Source organism: Corapipo altera, unplaced genomic scaffold (assembly GCF_003945725.1).
Source record: "Corapipo altera isolate COAL_440 unplaced genomic scaffold, ASM394572v1 61411, whole genome shotgun sequence".
Classification (NCBI taxonomy): domain Eukaryota; kingdom Metazoa; phylum Chordata; class Aves; order Passeriformes; family Pipridae; genus Corapipo; species Corapipo altera.
Genome location: NW_020884875.1, coordinates 7,699,982 through 7,727,930, shown reverse-complemented (window position 1 = coordinate 7,727,930; position 27,949 = coordinate 7,699,982). Strand labels below are relative to the sequence as shown.

The 27,949-nt window shown below is 36.1% G+C and overlaps 1 protein-coding gene across 1 annotated transcript in view; it reads right to left on the bottom strand.

Moving 5' to 3' along the window:
• NDUFAF2 (NADH:ubiquinone oxidoreductase complex assembly factor 2) overlaps positions 1-27,949 on the bottom strand; it is a 45,720-nt gene that overhangs the window by 7,702 nt on the left and 10,069 nt on the right. Inside the window, exons 2-3 of the mRNA XM_027634462.1 lie at positions 9,994-10,083; positions 1,008-1,048 (exon numbers count right to left, since the gene is read on the bottom strand). Coding sequence (XP_027490263.1) covers positions 1,008-1,048; positions 9,994-10,083 — 131 coding nt within the window. The remainder of the gene's footprint in view (positions 1-1,007; positions 1,049-9,993; positions 10,084-27,949) is intronic.

Genomic DNA, 27,949 nt, shown 5'->3' with positions numbered 1-27,949 from the left:
AATTAAATTAAACTTCTTTCATCCAGGGGTGTATTATAGCCTTTATTGTCTCTACATCCTCAGTGGCAAGTGTGAAACAGGGACAGAGAGATTTAGTTGAAAAGCTGTATCTTATGTGGGAGCGTGTTTCAATGAAGTACATCTTCTAAACATCAGCTGACAACCTTCCCCAGGTTATCTCAACACACAGGCAGTCAGGGCAACTTTTCACAAACCAGCGCATTCCAGATCTCAGTGGCCAAATCTTTGGCTAGAGATGCCAACACAGCTTCACTGAACTTGACGCAGATTCCTGATGCAAGTCAAGTATCTGCCTCCATGGATGTCAGTTTGAACCTTCCATAGCAAAACATGTCCTCATCTACCTTCTCATTCCTAGCTGGTGCTTAGCAACTTGTAATAGAAATCCTGGCAAGTTGTGTATGTGTGTGTGTGCATCTGTATAACAGAGATCAGCAGTCAAACTTGTCCCTCCCTTTACAAACTTACCAGCATGAAAGACTGTGAGACATTTCCCTGTGTCATCTTATGGAAAAAGACATAGCTGCAACTCCCCCATCTCATTAGCACTGTAAAATTAGTTTTCCTGTTTTGATGAATCCACTGGCAGATGGATTTGGAACCTACATTTTAATGTCAAATACCATGAAAAAACCCTTCCATTAATGCACAGAGGACCTGAATTAAAAAAGTTATGGCAGTAATTTCAGAATTTGTTTAATTAAAGAGACTCTTGAATCACCATGATCATTTTAAAAAACCTATGTAGACCATCTTAAAAGAATTCACACAGATGATGACTAAAGAACAGTGGAGTTTGTATATCCATTTGTTTTATTTTTTTCTAAGTGTTAGATATTTAGTCTGTGTATAATTTCATCAATTAGGCAAGGAACATATTAAATTCTTCCCCAAAAGGGTCAAGTTACTGCAGAGAAGAGTCCACTATAAATTAATTATTGTAGTTTCATTATAACAATTGAAAATTTAAAGACATTTCTTCTCACCTCAATGGTGGGTGGATCCTTTCTTTTTCTTCTTATCCATGCTGAAAAAAAAAATCAAATGGATTATTTCAGAGATCGCAGAATATTAAAACTCAAACTTATGACAAATTTGTAGCAGAAAATAAACAGTTATGAAAAAATTACAATAAAATTTGACACAACCTGGCAAACCATGTCATTTCCCAAAATGTAGACAGAAGATGTTATTTCCTGTGTCAATATTCTCAGTCGTCAAAGAAGAAGGGTGTGGGGAATGGTGTCACCTCTGTGTGGAGAGCTTGGACACAGTTTACATACCACCTTGGCTGTCAAAACAAGGCTTAAAAAGCAGGGCTCATTGCACAGGCCTGTTGTTGAGATTCACCGTGAAAATGACAAGCTGACTGCTGAAAAGTATGTACAGCCTTAAACCACTCTGGAGAAAATGGACTCCTGTATATGCTTCTGGCATTCTTAAAGCCAAAAACCTTTTTATGTTAGGGCCAACTAGAATTCCTTTACAGGCACAGCCCCAAACCTGACTGAGGGGCTGCAGAGCCTGGACTGCAGTACGTCCTGTGACTGTGTGGGATTACCGGCTGCACAGAGGGACAGGTACTGTGACTGAGGGAAGGATCCCTCCATCTCAGTCAATTAATGCTGGAAAAGACAGAAGAGGAATGGAATCCCTGCAGGCTCCGTCAGGTCTCACTTTATTCAGTTTATGACTATATGAAATAGCTCCAGCTATTACTGGCATTATTTAGAGAAATTACCTGATTTGAACAAGATAATATTCATCACTCTTTAGAAGAAATTACCTGATTTGAACAGGATAATATTCATCACTCTTTAGAAATATCACTACTGTCACATTTTTTCATGCCTTTTCAATCTACACAATTGGCAGGTTCTGGGATGGAAATTTCAGTGATGTTTGTCTTTTCTGGTCATATTTTTCAGATTAATGAGTAGCAGAATACAAGTGGCCAGTAATAAAGAGAATGATAAACATAAGGAAAGCCAGTTCCAGGTGCTGAGATACAGCAAAATGTTATTTCATGTGTTTGTTTGGATAATTAAGATTTTTGTTACTGTGCTTGAAAATTAGAGCAAAAATGACACTTTGTTATCACCCAATCAAATTTCTGGCCTCACCTGTAGCCACCTATAAAGTTTCAGAAACACTTTAAGAGGGAACTATTCCAAATTTTAATTTTCTAATACCATCTGTACTGTATTTTGAGGGGAACCAGGGAATGAGTCAGACAAGTCAAAAACATTAAAACTTTCACAGAGACATAACACCACCTTGTTACTGAAAATGCAATTACATAAAAGGTGATACACTAACACCACTCTGCTTCAGCAGCAGTATGAAACTGGTTTTAGGAGGAATAGCTTCCAATTAACATAATACCAATTTAAGAGAGATGAAATGGCATGACATAGCTTGGAATTTAGCCACGATGACAAGGCCAACAACTTTGATTAATGGTAAAGGTTAATGTTAAAATACCTGTAATGATATGAAGCAAGGTATTATTTTTGGTTCTTGTCTATCAGTTGACGCTTCCTGAAGATGTGTACTTTTAAATAACATTCTCAAACTACTTTCCTTTAAAGCAGTCCCTGCCAGCTCTTCTCAGAGGTCCTAACGAAAAAGAGACCCAAATTTGCCATTGTGGGGAAGTAACTCAGCTCTGAACAGACTACAGCACCCTTTCCGCAAAAGTTCTATGTTAAAGGAATGAAAAACAGCCCATTAAGGCAACTCAAAATAAAACTAAGTGCCTTTCTATTAAATCTATAGAATTAGAGGACATTTTGCATGTATCTGTAGCTCTTTCAAACATTTATATTCTCCAAGGATTTCAAAATGCAAAATCTGGCAAAATCAGAGACTAAACTGAGACTGCCACTTCTCAGCAGATACTCTTGCAGACACTCTTTGTAAAAATAATGAACAATGCTATTGGAGAAAATCTTATCACATAAGATTTTCCTTCTGACAGAACTTTACTTTGTCCATACTCAGCAACAGTTCCAGCATCATCCAGAAAAGCAAGAAAGTGGTAGAGATTTCAAGTATAGTGAAGTATGTATACTAGACACTAATCAATAAAAGATAGAGCTGGAGGAAAAAAAGGAAAAGTTGTAGTTTAAAATGTTTCATAAAAAATTAAGTTTTAAACCATCAAAATTTAACAGATTACTTCCAGTAAAGTATTATCTTCTACCTTGTCATGCCTTGCTTCTGACCTATGGAAGGACAGTCCCACTGTTTTCAGTCCCACAGCTCTTAGCACATAAAAATATTTTTTTTTAAATTGCCAGTATTTTCTTAAAACACCAGCTGCATTTTAACTTCACCTGATTACAGTTACTGAGCATTAAAGAAAAAATTTAAAATCCTACAAAAATTAAGCTGCAGTTAGAAACTACTGCTGAAATATAACCCTTACAACAGATTTTCTTTTAATAGAAGCTGTGACTTTTAGTAGTTATTTGATTAATGATTTTCAGATGAATGGAATACTTCTAGCAAAAGATTTTATCATTTGCTTATCTACCTCAGTTCAACAAGCCACAAACAGAACAGTGAAGGGTAACACAATGACACACCTCCTGTGAACAGAAGCTGTGAAGCAAGGAGCATTACACAACACATTTTAAGTCACTAATAGTTCTCAGTTAGTACCAACACTCAAAAGCAACAAAATAAACCATATATTTAGGAAGATTTCTTGTATCAAACATTCTATAATCAGACTGTATCTATTTAAATACATAAATAATGCACACAGTTTAATATTGTGCTATTTTTTCTTTCCAGTTATAACAAACACTTGAATGCACAGTTTTATAGAAGCTATCAACCTTCCTTTTTTCTAATAAATGTCAGGAGTACAAATCTTTTTCAGTCTAACTGTAAATAAAACTTGATGGCACAAATATTGATACCACTTCCCAAATTACTAGAAGTAACATCTTTAATGAACTGCATTAGAAAAATCATTGTTTAATGAAAGATTTCTTCACTGCAACATAGCTGAGGGAGAAACACAGTAAGAAAACTTACTAAAATCTTTTTATACCCATAAAATCAAGCTAATTAGTTTTAATATATCATATTCCTCTGTGCAAATACATCACACAAATATTCTACATAAAGCACAGCTCAAGATACATTACAAGATTAAAAGCAAAGAAAACATCATCTGAATTCAGTACATTTTAATATACTGAACTTTAGCATGTAACAGTCTTATCAGTCTTTCAAAAGCAATATATTTTACTAATAATTCACCTGACCATTCCTCGATCTTTGGGAAGCAGAATAGGAGGACTCTAATATATTCAATCTCCACCATTTTTCAGGTGGTTCTCTTTCAGACAGAAAAAATTTAAAAAAACATTCAAATTTTTAAGTTATCAATAAAATTTTGAGCACCCAACACATGGTTCAAAAAAGCACCAACACCACATAGCTCAGGCATAAGAGAAATTCATGATAACAAAAGAAGAATGAATGTATAAAAAATATAACCAGTCATTTACTACTGAGGTTGCACTAGCTTTAACAAAATCAAAGTAAATGATACATTGAAATTAAGACATTTTGCATTCTCTTTGGAAAACATAGTCAGTGTATACACTTAAGTAATTAAAAAAGCTCTAACATCTTTTTTTACAACTTTCATTATATTTTTGGTCATGCACGTTTAAATTACTGAACAGATTTATACCACACAAATATTTGTTGATGGAAAAAAGGTAGGTAGGTAGGTGCTTTATTATGTATTATTTGGGCAAAATATGCACACATGCATATACTTAACAGACAAATATCCAGTGACAGTTATAGCTGGAAAAAATTTCCACATGAACACTCCCATTCCCCAAGCTAACAAAACGAAACGCCTTCACCATTGACAGTCAAGATGTTTTAAACCTGATAGAGAAGGTAACATGCACATACTGAGTGCAACCAAAACGTGCTTCCCTGCACTGCAAAGCTTTGGCAAAATGATTCATTGACTCCATTTAAAACTGCTGTTTCTAATTTTATCTGGATGGCACTTCCTGCATCCTGTATGCATTTTAATGCTACCTTTGTCTAAAACAAATTTAAGGAATTCTGCAAGACAGCTGGACATTTCCTACCTCAACACCTTTACATTCTTTCATCAGCAATCATTTGCATTCCTATTAGTATGCATGAGATTTTCATTGAACTTTAAGACTCCTACTGGCAGATAACACACTGTAATGACCGTGAAAGTGAACATGCAAATTAAGACTCCTATTAATCACTAAATATTACCAGGAAAAAAAAAAAAAGAGTTACTAGGAGTACATGGCAAAAAATGCTGCATGAAGCATGCAATCTCATGAATCTCTGTAGTATGTAAAACTCTCCTCTCAGGAGCACTACTGACATGTCCTGAGCAGGTAAATTACACATTCTACAGTGGGTGAACATTCAGAACTAGCATGCAGAACAGTTATCTATTGTGTGCATCCATACATGCCTAGGGAAAAGAAGGCACTCCCACTTTCTAGTAAAATGTAGGCTTCACCTGAACAAAAACAGGCAATATTTATATTTATACATATGGATTGCGTTCTAAATTCAAAACTATAGTACAAAAGGAAATACACTTTTAGATTTTTACAATAAAAATTAACTGAATTTTATGTGTACAAAGAGCTAACACTAAGGATAGCACATGGGATTGTGTTTCAGTTTTATGAAAGCCTTAATGGACATTTCAAAACTTTTGTAAAATTCACAGGTCTGAGAATGTAGAAAATTCAATCCTGCAGAGCACTTAAAACTAACAGCTTTAGGAGAAAAATTCTAGACAAGTTCTTCAGGAGTAAACCCTTGTTGCTATATTCAGTAAGCTCCCAAGACTAATACATAAACATCCTCTTCAGAGTCTGTAATCTGGATGACTGGTTTATGCACTTGTTTTATTGCTTTCTACTTGATCTCTGTTACCGTATTATGTGTTTATAACTTCATAAACACACCACCAAAATCAGTCCAGCTGTCCAAGTTGAATGTCTTAGGTATACAATGAGATTTAAGCAAGACCCTCTTCAAATTTCACTACAGCCTGTTCCCACTCCTTACACTATCCCTTGTCCCTGGTTCTGTGCAAGTTCTCCTCAGACAACTCATGCCCCTAAGTACTTCCAGGGATGGTACTTTTATTAATTTAGGTCACAAGAGGTCTCTTTTTCTAGTTCATACAGTGTGATGTAGGGTGGAAACAAGGAGAAGGAAAGGGAGCTTTTAAATCAGGTGGTCATTAAGAATTATCCATAAGTGATCCCACAGATCCCAAGAAAAAGGAGAGGAGATAAGACAACAGAAACTTCAGCACAGTGCTTAAAGTAAAAAGCCTGAGAAGGATAGGCAAGGAGACTGCTATTGCTGAGCCAACCAAAACTGAGGTGGAGAGGCCATGGATGTCAAAGTACGTACACAGGGTTTGGAGAGGAGGCCCCTGGAGATGTAAGCACGTGCCCAGCAGAGAGTCCAAGAGTAAAGAGAAAGCAGAAGTAAGAAATACTATACAACCTTCTAACCTTATATTCATCTTCTATTGTTCAGAGGAAACATCAAGCATTTTAGAACACCTTCTGCAAAGTCTCAGGCTATTTGCTGGAATGATCAGCATCAATGACAGCATGGATTAAAAAGTGAACACCCACAGAAAGAATACACTGGGATATTTTCAAGAGTCTTGACAAAATATATAGAGTGAAAGTTCAGTACAGGTCTCATTGGCCTGGGAAACTTCTAGACCAGACTTAAAAGAGGGAAGAATAGGGACAGAAATGTAATGAGCCTTTCAGCAAAGAATGTCTAAAAATCTTGAATTAAATTGTTCCCACTCAGATAAAGTAGCCTCTATAGTATTATTTAAATTATTTACATTTTCTGTTCTTTCCCATTTTTTACTCATTGAGAATTTTTCTTTTTACAGGAGGCAGAAAAGAAGTAGTGATGAACTGAATCAGAGCATCCTACATCCCCAGCTCACACCCCAATAGGTAGCAAAAGCATAATAGTTCTTTGAGCAGCCTCCATACCCACAGCAGAAGTACCAATTTTGGCTTTTTAAAATTATGCGTCCACAAAACTTTGGGGACACTGGACAAAAAAATACAGGTTAACCTTTTTTCTAGAATTCCAATACTTTCTCTCTCTGAAGCATGCACTACACACCCATTCTGCTCAATGAATGCACAGGGGGAAAAAACATGCATGTATTTCTTCTTCCTAGAAAAATTCAGTACTGTGGTGGAATGGTACTCTCCATTTAGTTCTCCCAAAGAGACTCTCCAAATCACACTGCTGCTTGCTCCCTCTCCCTCTCTCTCTGCCATCTTCTTTGCCCCTTGGGTGGCCGGAGAGGTGAACTGGAGGCCCAGAAGGTAAAGATCATAGGTTGAAATAACAACAATATACTGGAAACAGCAATGAGACAAGAAAATGAACAGTAACAGCAACAATATCAATAACAAAAGTGTACAAAAGAGAGGGTGATTTACATGCAAAATGCTCAATGACCCAACAAATGTGCCCAGGTTTTTTCCCAACCAGAGGCCCTGCCCATATTCTCAGAAGCCAGAGTTACTTCCCCCCTGCCTGGTGATGAGGTGAGGTGGTACAGAATAACATTAGGGTCTGCCCATGTCCCCTCAGCCACATCCCCTCCTGGCTATTGTAAAAAATTAACCCCATCCTCGGCTGAAACCAGGAGAAATACTTAAGGGGAAAAGACCATTACCCGACCTGCACAGTGCAATTTTTCCTTTCCTCTGTGAATTCTTTCTATTTGATGACAAAATCACAAATAAAAAACCCCACAGGTACAAAGATGAGGAAATTAACCATTAGAATTGTAAAAGTACCTGAAAAAAATGGGACTGGTCAGTTCATCCCCCCTTCTTTAAAGCAAACCAGAACAGGATGCCTTGATTTGAAAAGTGTATTTCTAGTCTGGCAGCTGCAGCTGTTTAGGCAAGTCCATATGCAGGGACCTGACATTTGATTCTAAGGTCCCTGTCTTGCCATAAAACAACCTTCCAAAAAGCTGTACCCTCCCAGGCACCACACCGTCAAATCACAAGGATTTGTGCTAAGTTTCTGAAGAGAGACAAAGCACAGGCTTCTTAGTGCAACACAGATTTCAGCAATCCTAAGCAACGGGTTTTCATAGCAAGTTGGTTGAGCCAGTCCCAGACCCTTTGTGAAAGGAGATCTAGCCCACACCCATCTGAGACAGTCTGATTCTTCATGTTGTTTCCTATTAACTCTAGCCAAGTGCAGACAGAAACTGCTGAATTACATTTTTTGACTTTAAAAAGCAGCAGCAGGTCTTGGATGAGAGTTCATTCACAGTAGAGCAGCGTTACCTGAGGCTTTATATATGCTTCCTGGTGTCTGTGTTGCAGAGTTGTTTGCGTGACAGTGACACAGAACTAAGATGAGCAGTGGTGGTTGAAGAACTTTTGGATGAGGAAGAAGAAAACCTTCAGAAAGCTGGATTAAGTAGGTACCCATTCAAGTACCAGATGATTTAATAAGGACAAGCCTACCAGGCTGCTGCTCTCCTTCAGAAGATGGTTATCTTGAACTGACAAAAGAACCAGGAGCAACTAGACTAAGACTTGCCAATCAACTGTGGGTACTGCAGAAGTAGAAGATAGAAACTGTTGATACAGTGGTTTTACTATATCTGGCAAATGCTGCTAATAGGCTTGAAGCACATTTGAGAAGCTTTCAGCTGTTAATACAAGCCTCAGTTGATCACAACAAAAATCCTAGGAATTGACAATGTAATGACTGATAAAATTCGAGATGAGAACATTTTATACTTCTCTACTGACTCCCTGAAGAGATATAACAGGACTGAGGTTTTCTCTAAGCTCAGTATCATCTCCCTCAGAGACAAACATCGAGCGTAAGGGAAAGCGAATTTTTACCAAGAGGTAAAGCAAGTATATCAAGATATTTCCTCAAAATGAGTTGTAGCCTCCATTCATTTGCAGCTCACCAACAAATAAAACCACAGTAACATCTGTATATCAGAACAATTTTTTCCACCACAAATACTTTTAATCAATTTTTGAATTCATGCAAAGTTACAGCAAGCAGAATTCAATAGTTTAAATACATACTGCTTAAAGGTTGTTTGCTTTAAAACTACCAAATTCTGGGAGATGCCTAGGTATTTTTCTCCCCAAAAAGCATGTTTAGTGATGGATAGCCTCTGTGAACTATTTCAGGGGTTCCTTGCTTATGCTGCAGAGTCCTGGATTTCAAGCTACATTTAACCTCACACTTGGCTCAAGTTCCTACCAACCTCAAAGGCCAACATATACTCCCTCTTTCTTTTCCATATTTCTTGTAAGACTGATCAGCTAATCCTAAGGAAATGCTCTAACTTCCCTGATTTTTTTATTATGCCCCAAATTTTCAGACTAGATTTTAATCAGTAGCAGTGGGATAAAATGGCTAATTATTAACAGGTTCTACAACTCCCTACTAGATTGTGCAAGGAAAACTATAGGAGACCAAATATTACCATAAAAGAAGCAAGCCCCATCACTGTGCCACCAATAATTCAACTGTCCTACAAATAAACAGCACAGTGAAGACATAATACAGAGGTTTAACACATTTTGTATGGTTATTCAATCATACCCCTCTCAGGAACAAATATCTTCACCTTTAACAAGAGTAAATCATGACCATACAAACTTTACTTTTACTAAGTACTGACTTCCTAAACAAAATTTATCCTCCTTATAAAGAGGTTACTTTAAGAATTCATAATTGTTATGCAGTGAAATAAAAGCCTGCATTACTTACAATGAAAGATAACAACTAACCTATTCACACAGTCAGACATTCCATTAAAAATACAGTCTATATTCAATGGCAAAATCATCTTGAAATAAACCCAATTTATTCAGGATTTACCTTCCCATTCTGTTGGAAAGTCACCCATTTGATACTGATATGCTTCACGATTTACTGCTTCTACAAATCTTCTTTCTGGTATAATCCGCCCTACAGCAGAAAAAAGAAAGAAAAAGTCAATTACATATTTCCATATAAATTTATAATTGCTGATCATATTACTGTTTTGAAAGAACTGTATTTATTTACATGAGTGTAATGATATATACAGGATAAAAATGAAAGATTAAAATACTGAGAAAATTATTCCCATTTGGATATCAATATGAAAGGTTTGATTTCAGCAACTTGAAGAAAAACTTCCATGTTCTACAGTTGACTTGGATTATTAATGACAAAAAATAGCACTGAAAGTTCACTGGTTAGCTTTGCAAATCAGTCAGGCCACATCGTCTCCAATCACCGCTAACTGCCTCATGCATGTCAGCTTTTCCACACATGCCTGCAAACTAAATATTTTCTCTGCTGAAAACCAAAAACCAGTAGGTAGCAGTCTGATAGCGAACACTCAGTATATTGAAAGGGGAGCCACTGTGGGGAATCCGAATCTACATCTGGTTCTACTACTGTCAAAGAAAAAGAATAAAACGTTCAAACTGTAAGCTAGTACACAGCAGACTGATTGTCAGATATTAAAAGCTACTCTGTAGAGAAATAGTATTTTAATTTGCTTTTTAAATTAGCAGGTACCAGAAAGATATGCAAGGCTGCCATTCCTCATAGGGAAAAAAAACCTTACAACATTCCCCAGGCTTCTTCTATCAGCTTTTTCCCTTCCTGGCAAGCTGATATGGAGAAATTTGACATTTTGAGGAAACACAAAGTAACATCTGCATAAAACATTTTATTTCATAATGAAGTGATTAATGCAGTTCATTCCTTCAGTATGCTTTCAACAAGTACTTCAATGGAAGTTATTTTAAAACTGATACCAGTTAGGACTTAGATTAATCTGATTAATAGCTAAACTTCACACTATTATTTATTATTAAGTATTTAATGCAGTAAAATAAGAACTTGTATAGAAACTGCAATTCATTTTCAAAGTACCTTCTTTAGCTTTACATCTTATTTTTAAGCAATGCAACATTTTTATTTTTTCAAGATATGCCATCAGGCAAAGAATATAGTGTAGCATACCTACATCCTCAAGATTAGATATTTTTAATCAGTCTTGAGAGATATATGATTGATACTTACTTGTTTTATAAGTATATAACTCCTACATGCTGATAATATTATACTTCATACACTTGCTTTAATATATTTTTTCCAACAATATCATGGATAATTAATTTCATAAACTATTTATCTACAAAGCAAAACAAAACTACAAAATTACTTTCTTCTCATACAGAAGATCTCCAGAAAAGCTGAAGAGGTGTCTAATTAGGTCTGATCCTATACAAGTCTCAGGATTACCACTCTTCTCCATGTTGGAAAGTTACTAGATTTTACTGTTAGAACAGTACCTTTTAAAAAATTGTCTATAACTTGAGTACTACACTGTGAATAAATTGACATGGAAAATTAACGAAGTGTATTTTTCTAACTGCTACCACAACTTGTGACTCGTGTTTTTAACAAAAATAGTCCACTTCTTATTCTGCTGCAAGCTTTCATAAAACATGTAAAAATTCATTCTCCAGATCCCACAGTCAAATCACACAGTAGAGCCAAACTCAGAAATTATTTCCCAAAATGTTATTTGGAATAGTTCTGGTAGCTTTTAAGCCTCTCTGCATTCATGATGCACACACAACACTAATTAACTTCAACTATCTGATTTGCCTTGTTCTCCAGGTTTTTTTTGACAGACCACTGCAGTCAAATAATTTACGTAGACTTTTCTACTGAAGATCACACTGAGGCCTCTTCAGATGTAATTAAAACCTTTTATAGTTTAGAGAAGTGTTTTTTCCTGCTAAAGACTGACTATATTGACTGGTTTGCTTCATAATTATTTGTTCCCATGTTTTCAGATAAATACTGAAATCTTTGCTATGGCAACACAAGACACTTCACTTGTAAGAGCATACATATGCAGTTACAAGTAAGAACAGTTTAACCTCATTTTCATGTGATCACTGATCTTAGAAACGTTGAAGAACCATTAATACTTCAAGTTGGGATTATGTATATAACACAATATATTCAAAGACTAACAGCCAATAACTCCTAAAACAAACAGAAGATTACTTCAGAAAGAATGTATCAGATGTACAGAATATTCGCATAGAATACTCAGATACAAAATCATTTACACAAAACACTGAACTAGCCAAATGCACATTTGCAGGAGTTACAAGTAAGTAAAATGGTCAAGAAGTCTTAAGTAATTGACAGATCTTTCAGCAAATGAGATAGTATTTACATGTGTTAGATTTATATACTTTCTTATCGCGCATATTTTCTCCAAACCTTTCTGTCACAATCTGAAAATCAATGTGTCATGACTGAAGTGAATTTGTATAAAAGCTCGAAAATAAAGGCATTTAGCAGAAGTTACACAGCCCACTGGCATGACAAAGGGGTAGTCAAAGCCAGCCAGGAAATACTAATTGAAATCTGAATGGGTAGCAAATGAATTAATGAATTAGTTTCTAAATTTCTACAGCCTTATCTATAGCCTAAGAAGATTAGAAACTAGGTTATATTTGCACAATAAAAAACACGGTTAATCATAGATATGCACAGACATTATAAAATTAATATTTTATTTTTCAGTCTCTTCTAAGGAAGAGCCTCTCTTCTACAGACAAAATATTCAGGGTATTCCCATTAAAGTCACTAAATCTGATATATACATATTTAAATTTAGAAAAACCCATTTAAGAACCTTTCAGATGAAAATAAAAAATGAGTTCTAAAACTGTTCTGTTGTACAACCAAATGATTACTGTTCTGATATCAACTTCTTAAAAAAATAAAAAAATATATACACACTATTTTAAAGACCTCCAGGAGCCCTAGACTGATTTTCACTGTTTACAAAACTGTTATTTGGAAAAGGTTTCCTGTTAACCTTCAAACAACTTTGTTTAACATGTACAGTTAGAACAGACTGTGGCACACATGATCAGTGAAAGGAGAAATGGGACCATCAACAGGGAATGGGATGTTTTTGGTACCTAAAGTGAGCAAGAGTCCCTGCTGACTGGAAAATATCAGCATGTTTTGCAGTCAGCAGATGGAAACAGAATTCCCCTCTCACACACACATGCATGGAGCTACCTCAAACTGAATATCAGATGTTCAGGAGAACTCAGGACCAGGACTCTTTTTAGCTTGCTGATTTGCAATGTCTGCATGGTAAAAGTTCATGGAAGAAACACTCTATTAATTAAAGGCCTTTTTTTTTAAATGCATAGACTGTATATGCAGCCTTTGTGAATTTATGACAAATAGCCTAAATTCCAGTTGCACAGCACTGCTGTAAACTTCAAGATGAAACAAGCATTTTCAAAGCATACCTATTTAGTGAAGTGTATGTACTTTGAAGAGACTATATTGTACTTACTAACAGCGTGTTATTTCATGGTCAGCAACACGACATAAACATCACCTACTCAAACCAAGGGTTTCTAAAGTTTTTTTTCAGCAATTATCTTAAAACACTCATGGAACAGATGCCCCATTTCTCTCCCGTTTGCTAACCACCAAACAAACTAGCTTTTGCTATATGTGTAGTACTTAAGTTAGCAAAGCAACGGGACTATGAGCAGTTCTTCAGGCAAAGAAAAGAAGAACTACTTCTCTAGAGGTAAGAAACGTAAATTACTTTTCTATTAAGCTGCAGGAGAAGCCCATCACCTTCAGAGCAAGATACGAAGTTGTCATCTCCCCTGGAGAAGCAGGAAAAAAGGTTAGCTGAGAAGACATTGAAAAAAGGACCCCTTTGAAGGTGAACATTAATTTGTGAAAGCTGATATCCTTCCTTTGCATAGACTTTTAGCTGAGGGAGTCTGTCTTCATGTTACCTTGTGGTCAGAATTCCAATGTTTCTGTAATAATTATTTTCACCTTAGAAAATACGTAAATATTTTAAAATAATATCTTTTTCCCTCAAAATTCTGATTTTATTTTTTCCAAATTTAGATTTCTAGGAGGTTAATTAACTTTTGCTGAGTGACAAATTAATAACTTCCATTAGTTCATTATATTTATTCAATACAATACATCAATACAAAATACAAGAAGTTAAATATTTGCACCTAACATCTATCACTCACAGACATAATTATACTTTCTCCAATAATTCATACACTTGAAGTCATCTAAAATGCTTTAGGCTTTGTAAAATCATAACAGAAACTCATTTCAACTTTTAAGACCAGCAAGCGAGGCCCCAGACTGCTTTGTTCTACAGTTCTGATTTCTACTAACCTCAAAATAATCAGGATCAGTGATTTCCATTTTTACAGTGATGCAGGATCGAGCAATATTAAACTTGTTAAGTGCTGAATAAGCAGGTCCCAAAAACCTGTAAGGACTAGGCACTCGGGGTCAAAAATCTTGTTTCTATTTTGCTATTTATATTTACATCTTAACAACAATACATTTGGCTTTACAGAGCTTGTCTGCAAGTATTATTTTCGTTCCAAAAGAGGATATGCTTCTTCAGATTTCTGTTGAAATGAAGCCAGGGCGATTGCTTCCATTTTTGGGAACATGCTCCATCAAAGAAAAAGACATACATGCAATACAAGCATCACAATTCCCAAAAGAATTGCCAGCTGACAATGACAGTAACTTTCTTGGGGATCAGTGCCCATGGTGTTTATATATGTTCACACAAACCTTATGTTTTGAAAACCTGCTGTATCTGAGACTGTGGTAGTTAATTAAATACCATTTTACTGAGAAGCAATTTCCTTCAATGGACAGACAAAATCCCTCTGCTAAATGTCCATTGTGATTCTAGTCCCTAAACTCTCTTAATCTGGCAGTAGGATGCACCACCATCAGTTCCCAGTCCTTGCTCTCATCTATGAAGCCCAGCAGATACTATGTCTTTACAAAGAACCTCTGTTCTGTAAATGGATCTACAATAAGCTTACCAGAATTATTCAACATTACATTTTTTTTCAAAATGAAAATGTAAATGATACTAGTACAAATGACAGTTCCTTGGAGAGCTGATGGATGCTCAGTGCTCTGGCATGCAGAAGCTTCCTCCCAACTGTTCTTTTGATTTCTTTTGGTCTATCTGATTCAAGACACAGTTTCCTACCAATTACTGTCAAAATGTGAATAAATTCAAGAATGAAGTAATGAATATTTTTAAAATGTATGAAAACCAGCTTAAAATGGGAACTTACCACATAGAAAGGGAATTTAGCAAGCAGATAGAAAGTGCACAATAACCTGTACTCTTATAAATAAAAACATAATGCAGGAAGATGAACAAAAAGGCAGCCACATTGGGAAGAGAAATGAGCAAATGACAGCAACGGTACGAATGGTAAACAAAATGAAAAGAAAGTCACAGCTGTGGAGAACACCCATTAAGCAATATGACCAAACACAGCAGTGTTATGGACTGGTCTGGATGATTAATTACATTTCAATTATAAATCATCTCCAAACGCTCATTTACCATTTTTCCATTTTCCATTTCCATTTTCCAGAATAAAATAACCGCACATATATTCTCAAACTACTAATGCTATTTTTGATCTTTGGTACATTTTAATGAATTTTACAAAAGGATTTCAGGTGTGAGATTTGTAAAGGAAATTCAGTCTTATACAATGTCTGAAGACAATTACAGCTAATACTGTGCATAGCACTTAAAGGATTAAAGAATACTGGTACTGCTATTTTACTGTGTTTCCTTTCTTTTGCAGAGGTTAGGGAAGAATGCTCATGTATTTCAGTCACAGTCAACACAAGACTGCAACTTCTGTAGAAAAGTCAGCTAAAGACTGTGAAATGTATTACCCATTTCATGTATATGCATATCCTAACACCCTCAAAAACTCTTTATCGTAAAATTTATATGCCACTCATTTTATTATATGAATTACAAAATCAGTCTTTGAAGCTGCACTTATACTACAAGACAGCACATTTTAAGAACATAAGAAAAGGCGTCTGTGTGAATACATGTACACAACCCCACCTATTCCTTTCACTAACAGAAGTCTCACAAACACAGACTCAGATGAAAAACTGGGATGCAGATATATCAATAGAACACAACAAATAAACTCCTGCTGTAGTTAAGTTGCTTGTTCACATCTACAAAGTAATTACACAAAAACTCTTGCAAAGTTCACATCTGAGCAAGATGCGAATGAACAGAGGTCCCAATATTTCAGACGCTACAAAAAGGTGGAAGTGGTCCCCCTCTAAACATGCCAACATGGTTCTGAAATTGATGGTGTTGTTGAAAATCAGAGTAGAACAAGAGTAAGTTCCTGACCCCTCTGCAAATGTCAATCAGGAGACATGCTGAATGCATATACTGTGTTCGGAAAAGCCTCTTGGGTCATCAGCAGGGGAAATGCTACTCTTCATGGGTTAAAATACAGCTTTAGGAAGAACACAAGAAACACTGTTGTGAATGCTCAAGAAGAAAAGGTACTGGCGGGGCAGGGGTGTGCATGTGCAAAGGACAGAGCCAAAACTTGATGCAGACTTCCCAGGAAGTCTGTGGGACCCTAGCAGTCTACCTGGCATTTCACTGACATTTTTAGCTAGGCTGATGACAACCAAAACGCCATTTTGAAAGGAAGGCTGATAAAACGGAATAGGTTAGCATGGATTCAGAGGGACAGCCAGTTAGGCAAGATCAGGGGGATCTAAGCAAAGAGCAAAAAGTTCTTCCTTGAAAAAAGAAGAAGCAATTTCAATAAGACAGGGTAAGTGACTACAGCATGACCCTGAACAGGCAAATAGTTTGTAGGGATGTTTGTGAAGTGTAGCCTGCTACAATAAAGAAAATACTGAAAGCTCAAGGAAATAAAATACCTAACAAAGACTGAAATAAATGTACATAACAGCAGAGTCTACCAGGGTTGCCAAAAGAGAAAGTGTTTTCCATTTCACTGTAGATCTGGGTCAAGTGGGAAGTTTTGTACTTTATAAATAATCTCATGGCTAAGTCCTGTGAGATGAGGCAGTCAGGGTCGACACAACCACGTGAAGGGGTAACAGGGACTCCTTTCCCTCAGATCTCAGAAAATAGCACCCTACAGGGCCATGATAGCACAGACCCCAGCACAACAAATAATGCTTCTGCACGCAAGGGCACTGCTGCCCAACTGACAATATAACCATAGGCCTGGCAGCCAAAGAGTGGAATCTGGCAACCATCTTTTGCATCCTGATATTTTACACATGTTTTTTTTAAAACAGTTCCGAAGTTTCTATTTGAATACACAGACCTTTCACTTGGACTGAGCTTTAACCAACCCCAAAGAATTAATCTGAGATGGAAAAAAAATTCTTACTGAAACAAAATGAAGACCATGAACGTCACCTGGCCTGGGAAAGAAGCACGATACGCTGAACTCAAAACTCAAAGTGCTACCACAGAAAATTCCTGTGCTTCAAAATCCCAATAGTACGTAGCAGATATATATTGCAGCAGCAAGTTTCAATAACTGTAGGTTATCACTTTTTTCCAACTTGAAAGTTTAATTTTTTAGTCAGGTAAACTAACTGAACTTGAATACCTCACCCCATAAGCAAATTCTGCCTTATTTCCACTTTAGAAAGAAAAAATTGCTGAAAAGGGCTTGAAGACAACTCCGTATCTATAACATGATAGGCCTATACATCTTGAATTCAAAACTGTCACTTCCGTTATAAAAAATAGAGGATATGCCTCCTCCTTTGTGATTTATACTAATTATTATAATAGCATTTCAACCTCATAATCCTTAAGAAGAAGTTGGTAGATAGTTAATAGGCCAAAAAAAAATCTCCCCATGATTCCACTTTCGTTCCCTAATTTGTTTAAAAGGTGTGAGGGCTCAAAGAGAGATACATAAAATTAGAAATCTCAAAAAGTTCAGAAACAAGTTTCTAAACATTTCTGACTCATTAGTTTGAACATCACATATGATAAAGGTTTTTTTATGTTTATCAGTCATTATATTTTTTTTTACTTTTGTGTTTATACTTAAAATAAATTTCTAGTGTGCTTTTCCACATATCTTTATTATACATATGTTACATATGTTATTTAGTAGAACATTGAACATTTGTTAAAAATGTATTGAAGTAAAAAATAGGAAATAAATTGTAACTATAATTAGTACTATGATTTAAAAAAAAATTAAAAGACTGCTAAAGTAATGCATATAGAAACTTAAGTTTTATTGTTGTTCAGGTTAGTATGTGCTTCTATAGCTTTTAAAATCTGAAGTTGTAAAATGGCATCTTTCATTACACAGAAATAAGCTAATGTTTAGTTGGGCAGGGTTCTAAGATAAGTATTTCAAAGGTAACTCATACTTTTTTAAACAATATTAAACAACATGTACTAGTAAGTACAAGAATTTAGTGGATTAGTATCAGCAATGTGAAATCATTTACCATTCAACAGCCGAATTTGTTTTTTCTGATTACCTTCTCGTTTTACATTGTTAGATTGCTTTCAAAACTCGACTTCAAAAGTTTGTTTCTTTAAGCTGGCCTGTGGACACACCCATTAGTTAAGGTACTTTCCAGTAACACTGATCTGAGGGAAAAAAACCCGGTATTTCAGCTGATTTTGGTGAGCTCCGAGTGATGCTGGTGGTGAAGAAATATAGAAATTTCACATAGCCAAGGAACCGCAGCAATATCTGATCTGCTTTCAAAGCTAATTTGAGCAGAAAAAGACTAAAGTGGAACAGCTGGGACCAAGGACTACCTGTAAGTCAAAGCTTTTTACATCTAAGTCACTCATTAATTTATTTTTTTACTCAACTCTCAGAGTTTCTGTGTTCACTTTTCAAGTTAGAAGGAGCAAAGCATATGCAAAAAGCAACACAGAGTAACAGTTTTCCCTGTTCTACTTTCAGAGTTCCAGCTTAACTAAGCAAAGCTTAGACTAAACAGCAAATACTGAGGTCTATGTGCTTTCACAGTATGTAAGTACCTCATCATCAGCTACTTAAATACTTAATTGTGTGCTCATTGATATAAGAGTATTTTGTTGTCACTAGAAGCTAAAGCACCAAAGCATCAACTGGAACTATTTTAGCAAATAAATACATATAAAAGTTTCTATGTGAAAGCACTTATGCTGATGCCAGTGAAAGAAAAAAGACTACTCTTAGACTGCAGCCTTGTATAGCTTGCAATAACTGGAATATATGTGTTTTATATACAGTGTTTACAACCGCAAAAACACAAGCTGTGATACTTACAAACTCTATAACAAAATAATTTAATTTCCTTGTACATCAAAGACTAGTAGGTTCCTAAACCATATTTTCATTTTTAAAAGTAAAATTAAAAATACTTTACTACAGTTTACCACACTTTACCAATTTAATCTCTAAAATGCAACTTCTCAGAAATAATGACATTCATAGAGATTCTCATTATTGCCAAATTATTCAATTAACCTCATTAGCATTCTAACTCATTCCTTTCTGGTGTGAGCAGCTAAGATATGTGATACAGTAAGAAACCACTCTGATATCAAACCTACCAACTCATGTCTAGCTATACAAAAGGACAACTCTGCATTGTCCAGCTATGGAGAAGTCACTTTTCAGTTTCTGCAACACTGAGGTGTCTACTGACCTCAAAACTTATTTTTATTGACCTTGCAAGACATGACGGAATTGCAGCATAGGATGGCACAGATGCAGACCACTGACTATAAGGAAAAGGCTTCTAAGCACAGCTCGGTGGATGCATCTGCCTTGCTGTGCCTGGGAGTTGCATAAAGAAATCTCTCAACACCAAGATGAATATAAACAGCTAACCATTAAACTTTTCCATAGTCTTAAGATGCACAGGTATTTTGAAACAAAGTTGTCAAGGGACTTAGAATCTCTCAAAGCTGATAACAATTCTTCTGTCAAAAAAGGACATACTTCAGAAGTATTTAACTTTTTCCCCTCCTGCCCTGATCCTTTCACAAAACCAGAAATAGATAGGAATATACAAAACTTTCTAAATAAAAAAGACAAATTTGTTCAATTCTGTTATAGCATGTGTCTCAATGTCATTTCTTACTAATTGTTTTGACAACATGGATTTATTTTTGTGAATGCATGTTTGTTTTTTAAATGATCAATAAAATGAGACTTGTTATTTAGAAAAATAAATTCAGATCTTACACATCCTCTCCTATCTATGTGTGCGTATGAATGAGAGGGAGAAAGTAAAGACGAGATTTTCACCCTTAGGAGACAACCTACTTTAGCGTATTTCAATACCATTCATTTTTTTATCCTGGGAATTTATTATAAAATCAAATTACTTCTATGATAAATATTCTATAATTACCAGCAAGAATCTTTTTTTTTCAGTTTAAGGACACTTTTGATTTGCAGTTGCATTTTACATATGTACAGATGACTAAATGTGTATTTCAATATCAAAATTCAGACATTCCTAGTTCAAATCAATTAAACTGAAAAATCTTTCCCTTCTGGCTGCCTATATTTCTCTTTAATCCTGGTCAGTATAAGACCTTACTACAAGTAATTTGCTACTATAAGGCTGAGGAAAAAATGCTAGCCTCACAATTTTTGTCATTTTTTCCCCCACTTCCCCTGCAGGCTGCTACTGTTGATGGCCTTTATGGAAATATAAATTCAACCAGCAGCTGCAAATTTCATGAGACATCCATCTTCATGCTGAATTTCTAAATGAGTGTCAAAACAATCTGTAGATTTCTCCCTGATGAAACACTTTGAATTGTAAATTTCTGCAATTTTCTTATGTTAGAATTTGAGCTGCACTAAAATAGAGTCAGCCCAGATACACTCCCTGCCAGCTTGAGACAAGTAATTTTTCTCCTTATTATCTCACTCTACCATTGAAAGGGTTCAAAATAATACATGCAAAATTATCTGTTTCTTTTTTATTTTACATAAAAAATTAGATATAATTTTCTGTTCTTTTTAGAAGAAAATAGAAAGGCCTTCAAAACGTTCCAAATGCTCTCAAATCAGTCATTTGAACCCACTATTGATTTTACAGTATTTTGCAGTGATAAACCCCCCGAAATTAATTATTTGCAATACAACTTAAAGAATTTTCTATAGCGTCAAAACAGTTCACAGAGACAGTGTCTTCTAAATCTCAACTTACATTATATGTTGATGGAAATAGTAAACAGATACATAAATTACCAAAATCAAAACTTTAGTAGTTTTGAACAGTTTGCTGTTTCCTAAGTACAGTAAAGCAATAAGTTTCTCATTCAATCATTGTTTCTTACAGTACCTTTAAAAGTACACACAGCCTACCAAGCATATTACAGCAGTTCAAATATTTTGCTTTAGAAAAATATTTGTTTCTCTCTTCTCTAGACACTGATAGGAAGTATGTAAAACAACACCACTTTTCCAATTTGCAAGAAAACTAAATATTTCTTTATTATGTAGCCAGGAGATAAGAAGAATTCACAAAGAGAAATTCACTAATAAAGATGATTTATCTATTCATGTAGTTAAGAACTAACTGACTTCCTATTTGTTTTCTTCTCTCCACGGATGAATGTTGTGGTGGGGTGGATGGGGAGCTTACTGACCTGTACTTTACCATCACTGAAAAGAATGATACTCTTCTGGATGTTTCAGTACAAATACCACATTCCAAAACACAAGACTGTCTTTCAGTTTATACAAAATTCAAAGGGGCATCTTCTTTTTGTATACATCAATCCTTCAGTTAATTATCAGAATGAGGGAAGAAACCTCAAAGCGAGCTACAGAATAATTGCCTTGCAGACGACTTTCAATGTACTGAGCTTTTATCACTTAATATATCACTATATCATTTCTTTGGTCAAGTTGTCTCCTTTTTGCTGGCAACTCCCTCAGTTACCTGTCCTGCTTTCTGTTTTATGGGAACTGGAATGACCTAATAGTTGATCATAATTCCAAACCCTCAAAACTGATCTATACAACTTCCCAGACTGCTTTCTTAAACTTGAGTATAACTTACTGATTTAAAAGACAGTAACTATGTGGGAGCACCAGTCAATATCAAAAATCAGGTTAGTCTCAAAAAAAGGCCCAAGCAGCTGCAGAGTGACTTGCACTACTTAGGTGAAATCTTATGCTCTGGCAAACAAGGAGGTCGAATCACTCAAAGAAAAATTACTGGGTTCCCTTTTAAACTATTCTTATTAAACTGACCCTTATAAACTTGCTATTATTAGAATGTTGTCTGCTGATCATGACAAAAGAGCCTCAACTTTTCTGAAAATGTTGTTTCAACAGAACTCTGGTTTTGTTTCATGTGAGGCAGATGTTCCGTGACACATACGGTTTCCATGAACAAGTTTTAGCTACAACTTCTGCTAGGGTAGATGTAAGAATGGTAATTACTGAATGTATTATAACAGCTTTCGTTATAACAGATTCTTGAACATTATTTGGTTATTTTTATCTGTGGAGCCTGCCAGAAAGGAAGGTAGGCATAACAAGACAATCTGGTTCTAGTTCTCAAAATATCCACAGTACTAATGATAGAGCTTGCTGCAATATATGCAAAGTACAGGAACCAAGAATCCATCCTAATTGTATTAATTCACTATTATTGGCCTCTTGTTCCCATTCAGTTTTAGGGTTTAACTTTGTTCTTCCTTATTTCAAAACCTCACCACTATTTCTCAAACAATTACTTCTATTTTATCCATATCCTCCGAGTTCTAGGTTTATTAATGCACAGAGTGTTGAAGCACTTCCAAATGGAGCTGATCAAATTTCCATCTAACATTAAAGTGCAGAATTTTCCAATTTAGAAAATAAAATAGATTATGTTGTAAATTTTAAATATTATACTTTAAAGATAAAACATTCTCGTACACAACAATTGAATTTCTCATTGTATGTTAACTGGATCAATACTTAAATATAATTCAAATTATACTGAAAGCTACTGCCTTCTAAGAAGCAGGTGCACAATCTGAAAGCCAATGATTTGAGTGCTGCAGAGATTACACTGACATTTTTATATCACACTATACGTTTATGCAATACTTCAAATTAAATGTTAAATAAAAAATAGGCATTAATGAACTGTGGGTTAATTTGAGAAAATAATGCACATTCCCTACTTGGTAGAGGAAAAAAAAATAAAAACCACTGCAGCATAAGACTCTCCTAAATCTTAAATGCCTATTAATATCTGTTCTCTTCCCCTCTCTGAATTGCTTTGCTGATTCCAAGAGCAGTTAGAAATGGACCGAATCCTAAATACCAATCATCGTTCAACATTAGAGCTCCCACTGAAAAGCACTTTCTTAAAACTTTTCAGTCCCTCTAATTCCATTTCTTTCTAACTATATTCATTATGAGGAAAGTTTCTGATTTGATCCAAGACTTTGCCCCTCTCACCTTATTGCCAACGTATACTTATTTGGCCTTTCATAACATTTCCTCTATATAGTCTGTCAACAATACTGCTTTCAAAAAAACTCTACCATACCATTTCTTTCTATAGTTATGTTTTCTCTCTACATTACTTCATTGGCTTCCACCTTTTTCTGTTGTGTCATCAAAATGAGCTAGAAAGCTCCAGTGCGCTACAGCATTCGCAGCAATTGTTCTAACAGCTGCTCTCAGAAACATGTAACTAATAATTATCTTGCTGTACTTACAAGGCAAGTGCCTCATGGCACTGGCTGTCCTTCATTCCCTATTGTCTTTCTGTGTTTCACCTCTGGAGACACTGCAATCTTTGCAACACAAACATCCTTCAGACAAATATTTGTTGTACAGATACCACAACATAATGCCAATCACTTTTACTATTTCTTTCTGATACAAGTTACTGCTAAGCACTGTCCACAGTTCTGCTGAGCTTACTATCAGGGTTCACCCATTTCATACATAAAAACACATTCTTCTCTTCTAAGAATTTAAAGATTTGCCTCCTTCTGTCTTAAGATGTCTCCCTCTGACACCTCCAAATATATGAATGATCTTGATACTAAAATCAGCATGTCTAAACCAGGTCTTGTTATTCTCCCTTTCCACATAATCATGATGAAGAATGCCATCAATATCCTCCTTTCTTTCTGATATTGTATTAGAACCGAAGCTCTCTTGCCTCTATAATCAGGATTTCTCTCCAGTGTATATGTTCTCTTTGCATAAGATTTTTTCAATAAGACTATCCTGATTTCCCACACTGCTAAATCTGCCATGCAGGCACAACTACAACAACGTAATTTTCTCCTGACTCGGCATATGCATCCTACCCTACTCATGAATTTATAACACTGCTGCAACGATTGTTTTTCTAGTCAGGAACTGTGAGCAGTTCAATTGTGTCTTTAGATACTCTACAGGTTTTCTATTTTTCACTTCAACTACAAGCTGCTTTGTTTTCAAACTCCTCTGCAAGCTTCCTTCTATAACCTGATACAGGCAGACTTCTCTGACATATGGGTGTGTATCAATCAAGCTAAATTTATTTTCTGTCCCTTGGCTAAATGGGAGAACTCTTCATCTGGTATTGACAAAGACCTCCTTGGAAGCATTACCTTACCATCATACCTCATCTGCACAGACTGCATAGTCTGATTAGTAGAGAATCCATTGGCAGAAACTTTCCATAAAGTCTATTAAAATACTCAATTTAATAATCTCTTATGGTGACAGGGTTAAATGGTTTCTTTCAGGACTGAAAAAAGTATTTAATACACCTGCCAAAAACCTGTGATCATAGTAACAAGTCACACTAAATTTATTATTTCAGCACATAAAAAATCCATGTTTTGTTCTAACACAAAACAAAAATGAGAATCTCATCCGTAATCCTACAGAAACACTAAAGATTAAGCTACACAAAAAGGGAGGTGCTCCTAGGTTCCCCCACTCAGAGTCACCAATCTCCCACCTCACTTTCAGCTCAAAGGTTCCACCTTCTTCCTTTGTCACAGCTTCATACCTCATGGGACCACATGATCAGCTTTTTCAATTGAGTTGAACTGGCACAGCAACAGGTCTCATGAATGCTACTGCCAGCTTGAACGACAGAAAGTAAAGGAAGAACAAGATCACTCTCTTTCATCAATGACAAACTTCTGTTAATCAAGAGAGTCAACCTCATTTCACCTTCAAGTTCACAAGAGATTCTGGCTCCACTTTTTTGGACATTATCCCATGCTATTACATATCTGGGTCAGACCCAAATCTAGGAGCTGCCCATCTTCCAACTCTGGCACAGAAGGTGCTTACACAGCATCTCATTTCAATTTGAGAATATTGTCAGCTCTGCAGACACCAAGGTCAAGTGAAGAAGGAGGGCGAGAAGGTGCTCCAGGTGTCAGATTGGAGATTCCCCTGCTGCCCATGGTGCTTTCTCTCTGGATATCAGTGACTGGATGTGACTCTATTTCAAGGACTTCAGTTTAACTCCTAAAGTCTGTTGTGGCTAGTATGTTCAGCTCCTCAGACTTTGCAGTGGATATCTTTTCAATCCGCCTTTCTTATTGTAGTTCTCTGGACCAACTTTTCTTCATCCCTGAGTTTGATATCCCTCTTATAGATATAAAATGTCAATCACTACATAAGCTTCTTAACTTCCAAAGCTTGTGACATTTTCAATTCCTACAGCACTGACCACTGCCTGCACAAGCCTGCCAGAATCCGCCCCTTCTTTGACTTTTTCTCATCCAAAGCAAATTTCATACTGACTGCAAATTTCATACTGACTGCAGTTCCCCTCGATGGTGCTTCCAGATCATCTAGATGAATGAGGATAGTCAAATCAGTCCTGCACTTCAAGGAGGATGAAATGATAACATGTTGTATTTCATATGCACATGGCCGTAAAGAAGGGACACTTACTGCTGCGGTCCGAAGAGGGGATGGGACACGAGGAAGGGTGCAAGTAGGATGCTTTATTCACGCGTGCACGCAATCTTTTATCAGCTCAGGAGGGGAAAGGGCCAGAACATGGGGCGGAGCATGAGACAGACAAGCGGAGGGACAAACCAGGACAGGGACATGGGCAAAAGAGGGAGGAATGTGGGAGGAACCAGGGAGAGAAGAGGCGAATGGAGGCTGTCCCCTCTCTGCAGCTTCTCCAGCCAATCCGCAGGAAAGCAGGGGAGCGGATAAGCCTGAACATGCCCGGGAAATACAGATTCTGGGGAAGCATACAACGTGTATATACATAATAACGGTAAAGTCTGTAGCATAAAGTCTTTTCAATCACTGTACATCTTTTTCCACTTCTGAGATTTTCCCCATTCCGATTCCTGGTCCTTCACAGTTTACAAATTAAGATCTCGTTCATCTCCCTATTTCACAATTTCCTTTCCCTCAACCTGTCACACTCATTTCTTGGTGTACTTCCTTTCTATGCTATCCCTGTATCCAGAAGCTGAGCATGAAAATGATTCTTCCCTCTCCTCCAAGCAAAGTAGTTCTTATCTTTGCAAATTTGACCTTAAGACTATCAAGCCTCTGATGACAGCAACTTTATTTGGTATTCTAAAGATCTATAAAGAACACAAGAAACTTATTGTACAAAGTAGAAGTCAGACCTAATTCTTTACCACCGCCTCTATTCTTTTGGAGAAATTGAAAAGGTTACAGTGGCCCACAGGGTAGCATGCCAACCTTCCTGTTTAAATCTCTTTTACTATGGTTTTTCAACTGCACTCTTTTGTTCAGCTCTTTGTTATTCCATTCTATCTTCCCTTTTAAAATGAGAGTGTAGCCCCACTACTTTTATTTAAATGCTTTAATTTTCTTTGTAGTCTTATTTAATAATAACAGTTTCTAAAAAAAGATATACCAAAGTAGGTATATCTTTTAGGTATACCAGCAGAAGTGGACACATAAATTTTTTACATGAGAATCACAATCCACAAAGTATGTAGACAGTATTTATAATCTTGTTAACCAAAATTCATTTAAGTAATGCACTGAAATTAATTATACAGACATATTAGAAAAAAATGTTTCCTGTACTGGCTACTGACACACTCGCACTCTCTTCTAGGTTAAATCTGTTCTTTAGTTTCTTAATACAATTTCAAACCCTAAAACCTTACATAGAGTGGGTGATTTGTTCTTCCTATGCATATTAATGATGGATTTTTCCCCTCCTTTGGAAACAGAAACGGAAGTTGAATTCTCCTCAAAATAATGAAACTAAAAGGCATAGAATTTAGTCATAAAGCAGGCATAATGCCAACAATTCTGATAGATATAATGATCATGTTTGCAACACACTCAGCTCTCTTACTCTCAGCTCTACAGGTGGCAGCTGTTCAAATCAGCATGATTAACAAACTCTGCTAAGATTATTCCACCTATTAAAAACAACTCTCTTTCTAGCACTGCACTGCTTCTTTCTCTATACACTACAGAAAAAAGTTATTAACACGAGGAAATTTCTAAAGAAGTATTCTTTTTACTATCTGATTTTTTGGCCATCAGAGACCTAAAAAAAAAGAAACCCACACCAAACCATCCTGTCTCCACACGCCTCTGCTGAAAGAATCAACACAGGTTTTTCAAGCCAAAACCACAATAATTAAAAGTTACAAATGTACAGCATATAAACCTTAATACCAGCAGGCAGAATTTAACAAGATCAGCATCTCAGTTTAATACCAATATACACACTGAAGAGCAAACCTGGCTGTAGCAACAGATAATATGCAAGTTACTGCCTGTCTGTATGACTACACAACAACTTGCCACAGGATGGGGCAGAGTGGCTGGAAAGTTGCCTGGCGGAAAAAGACCTGAGGGTGCTGGCTGACAACAGCTGAACATAAGCTAGCACGTGCCCAGGTGGCCAAGAA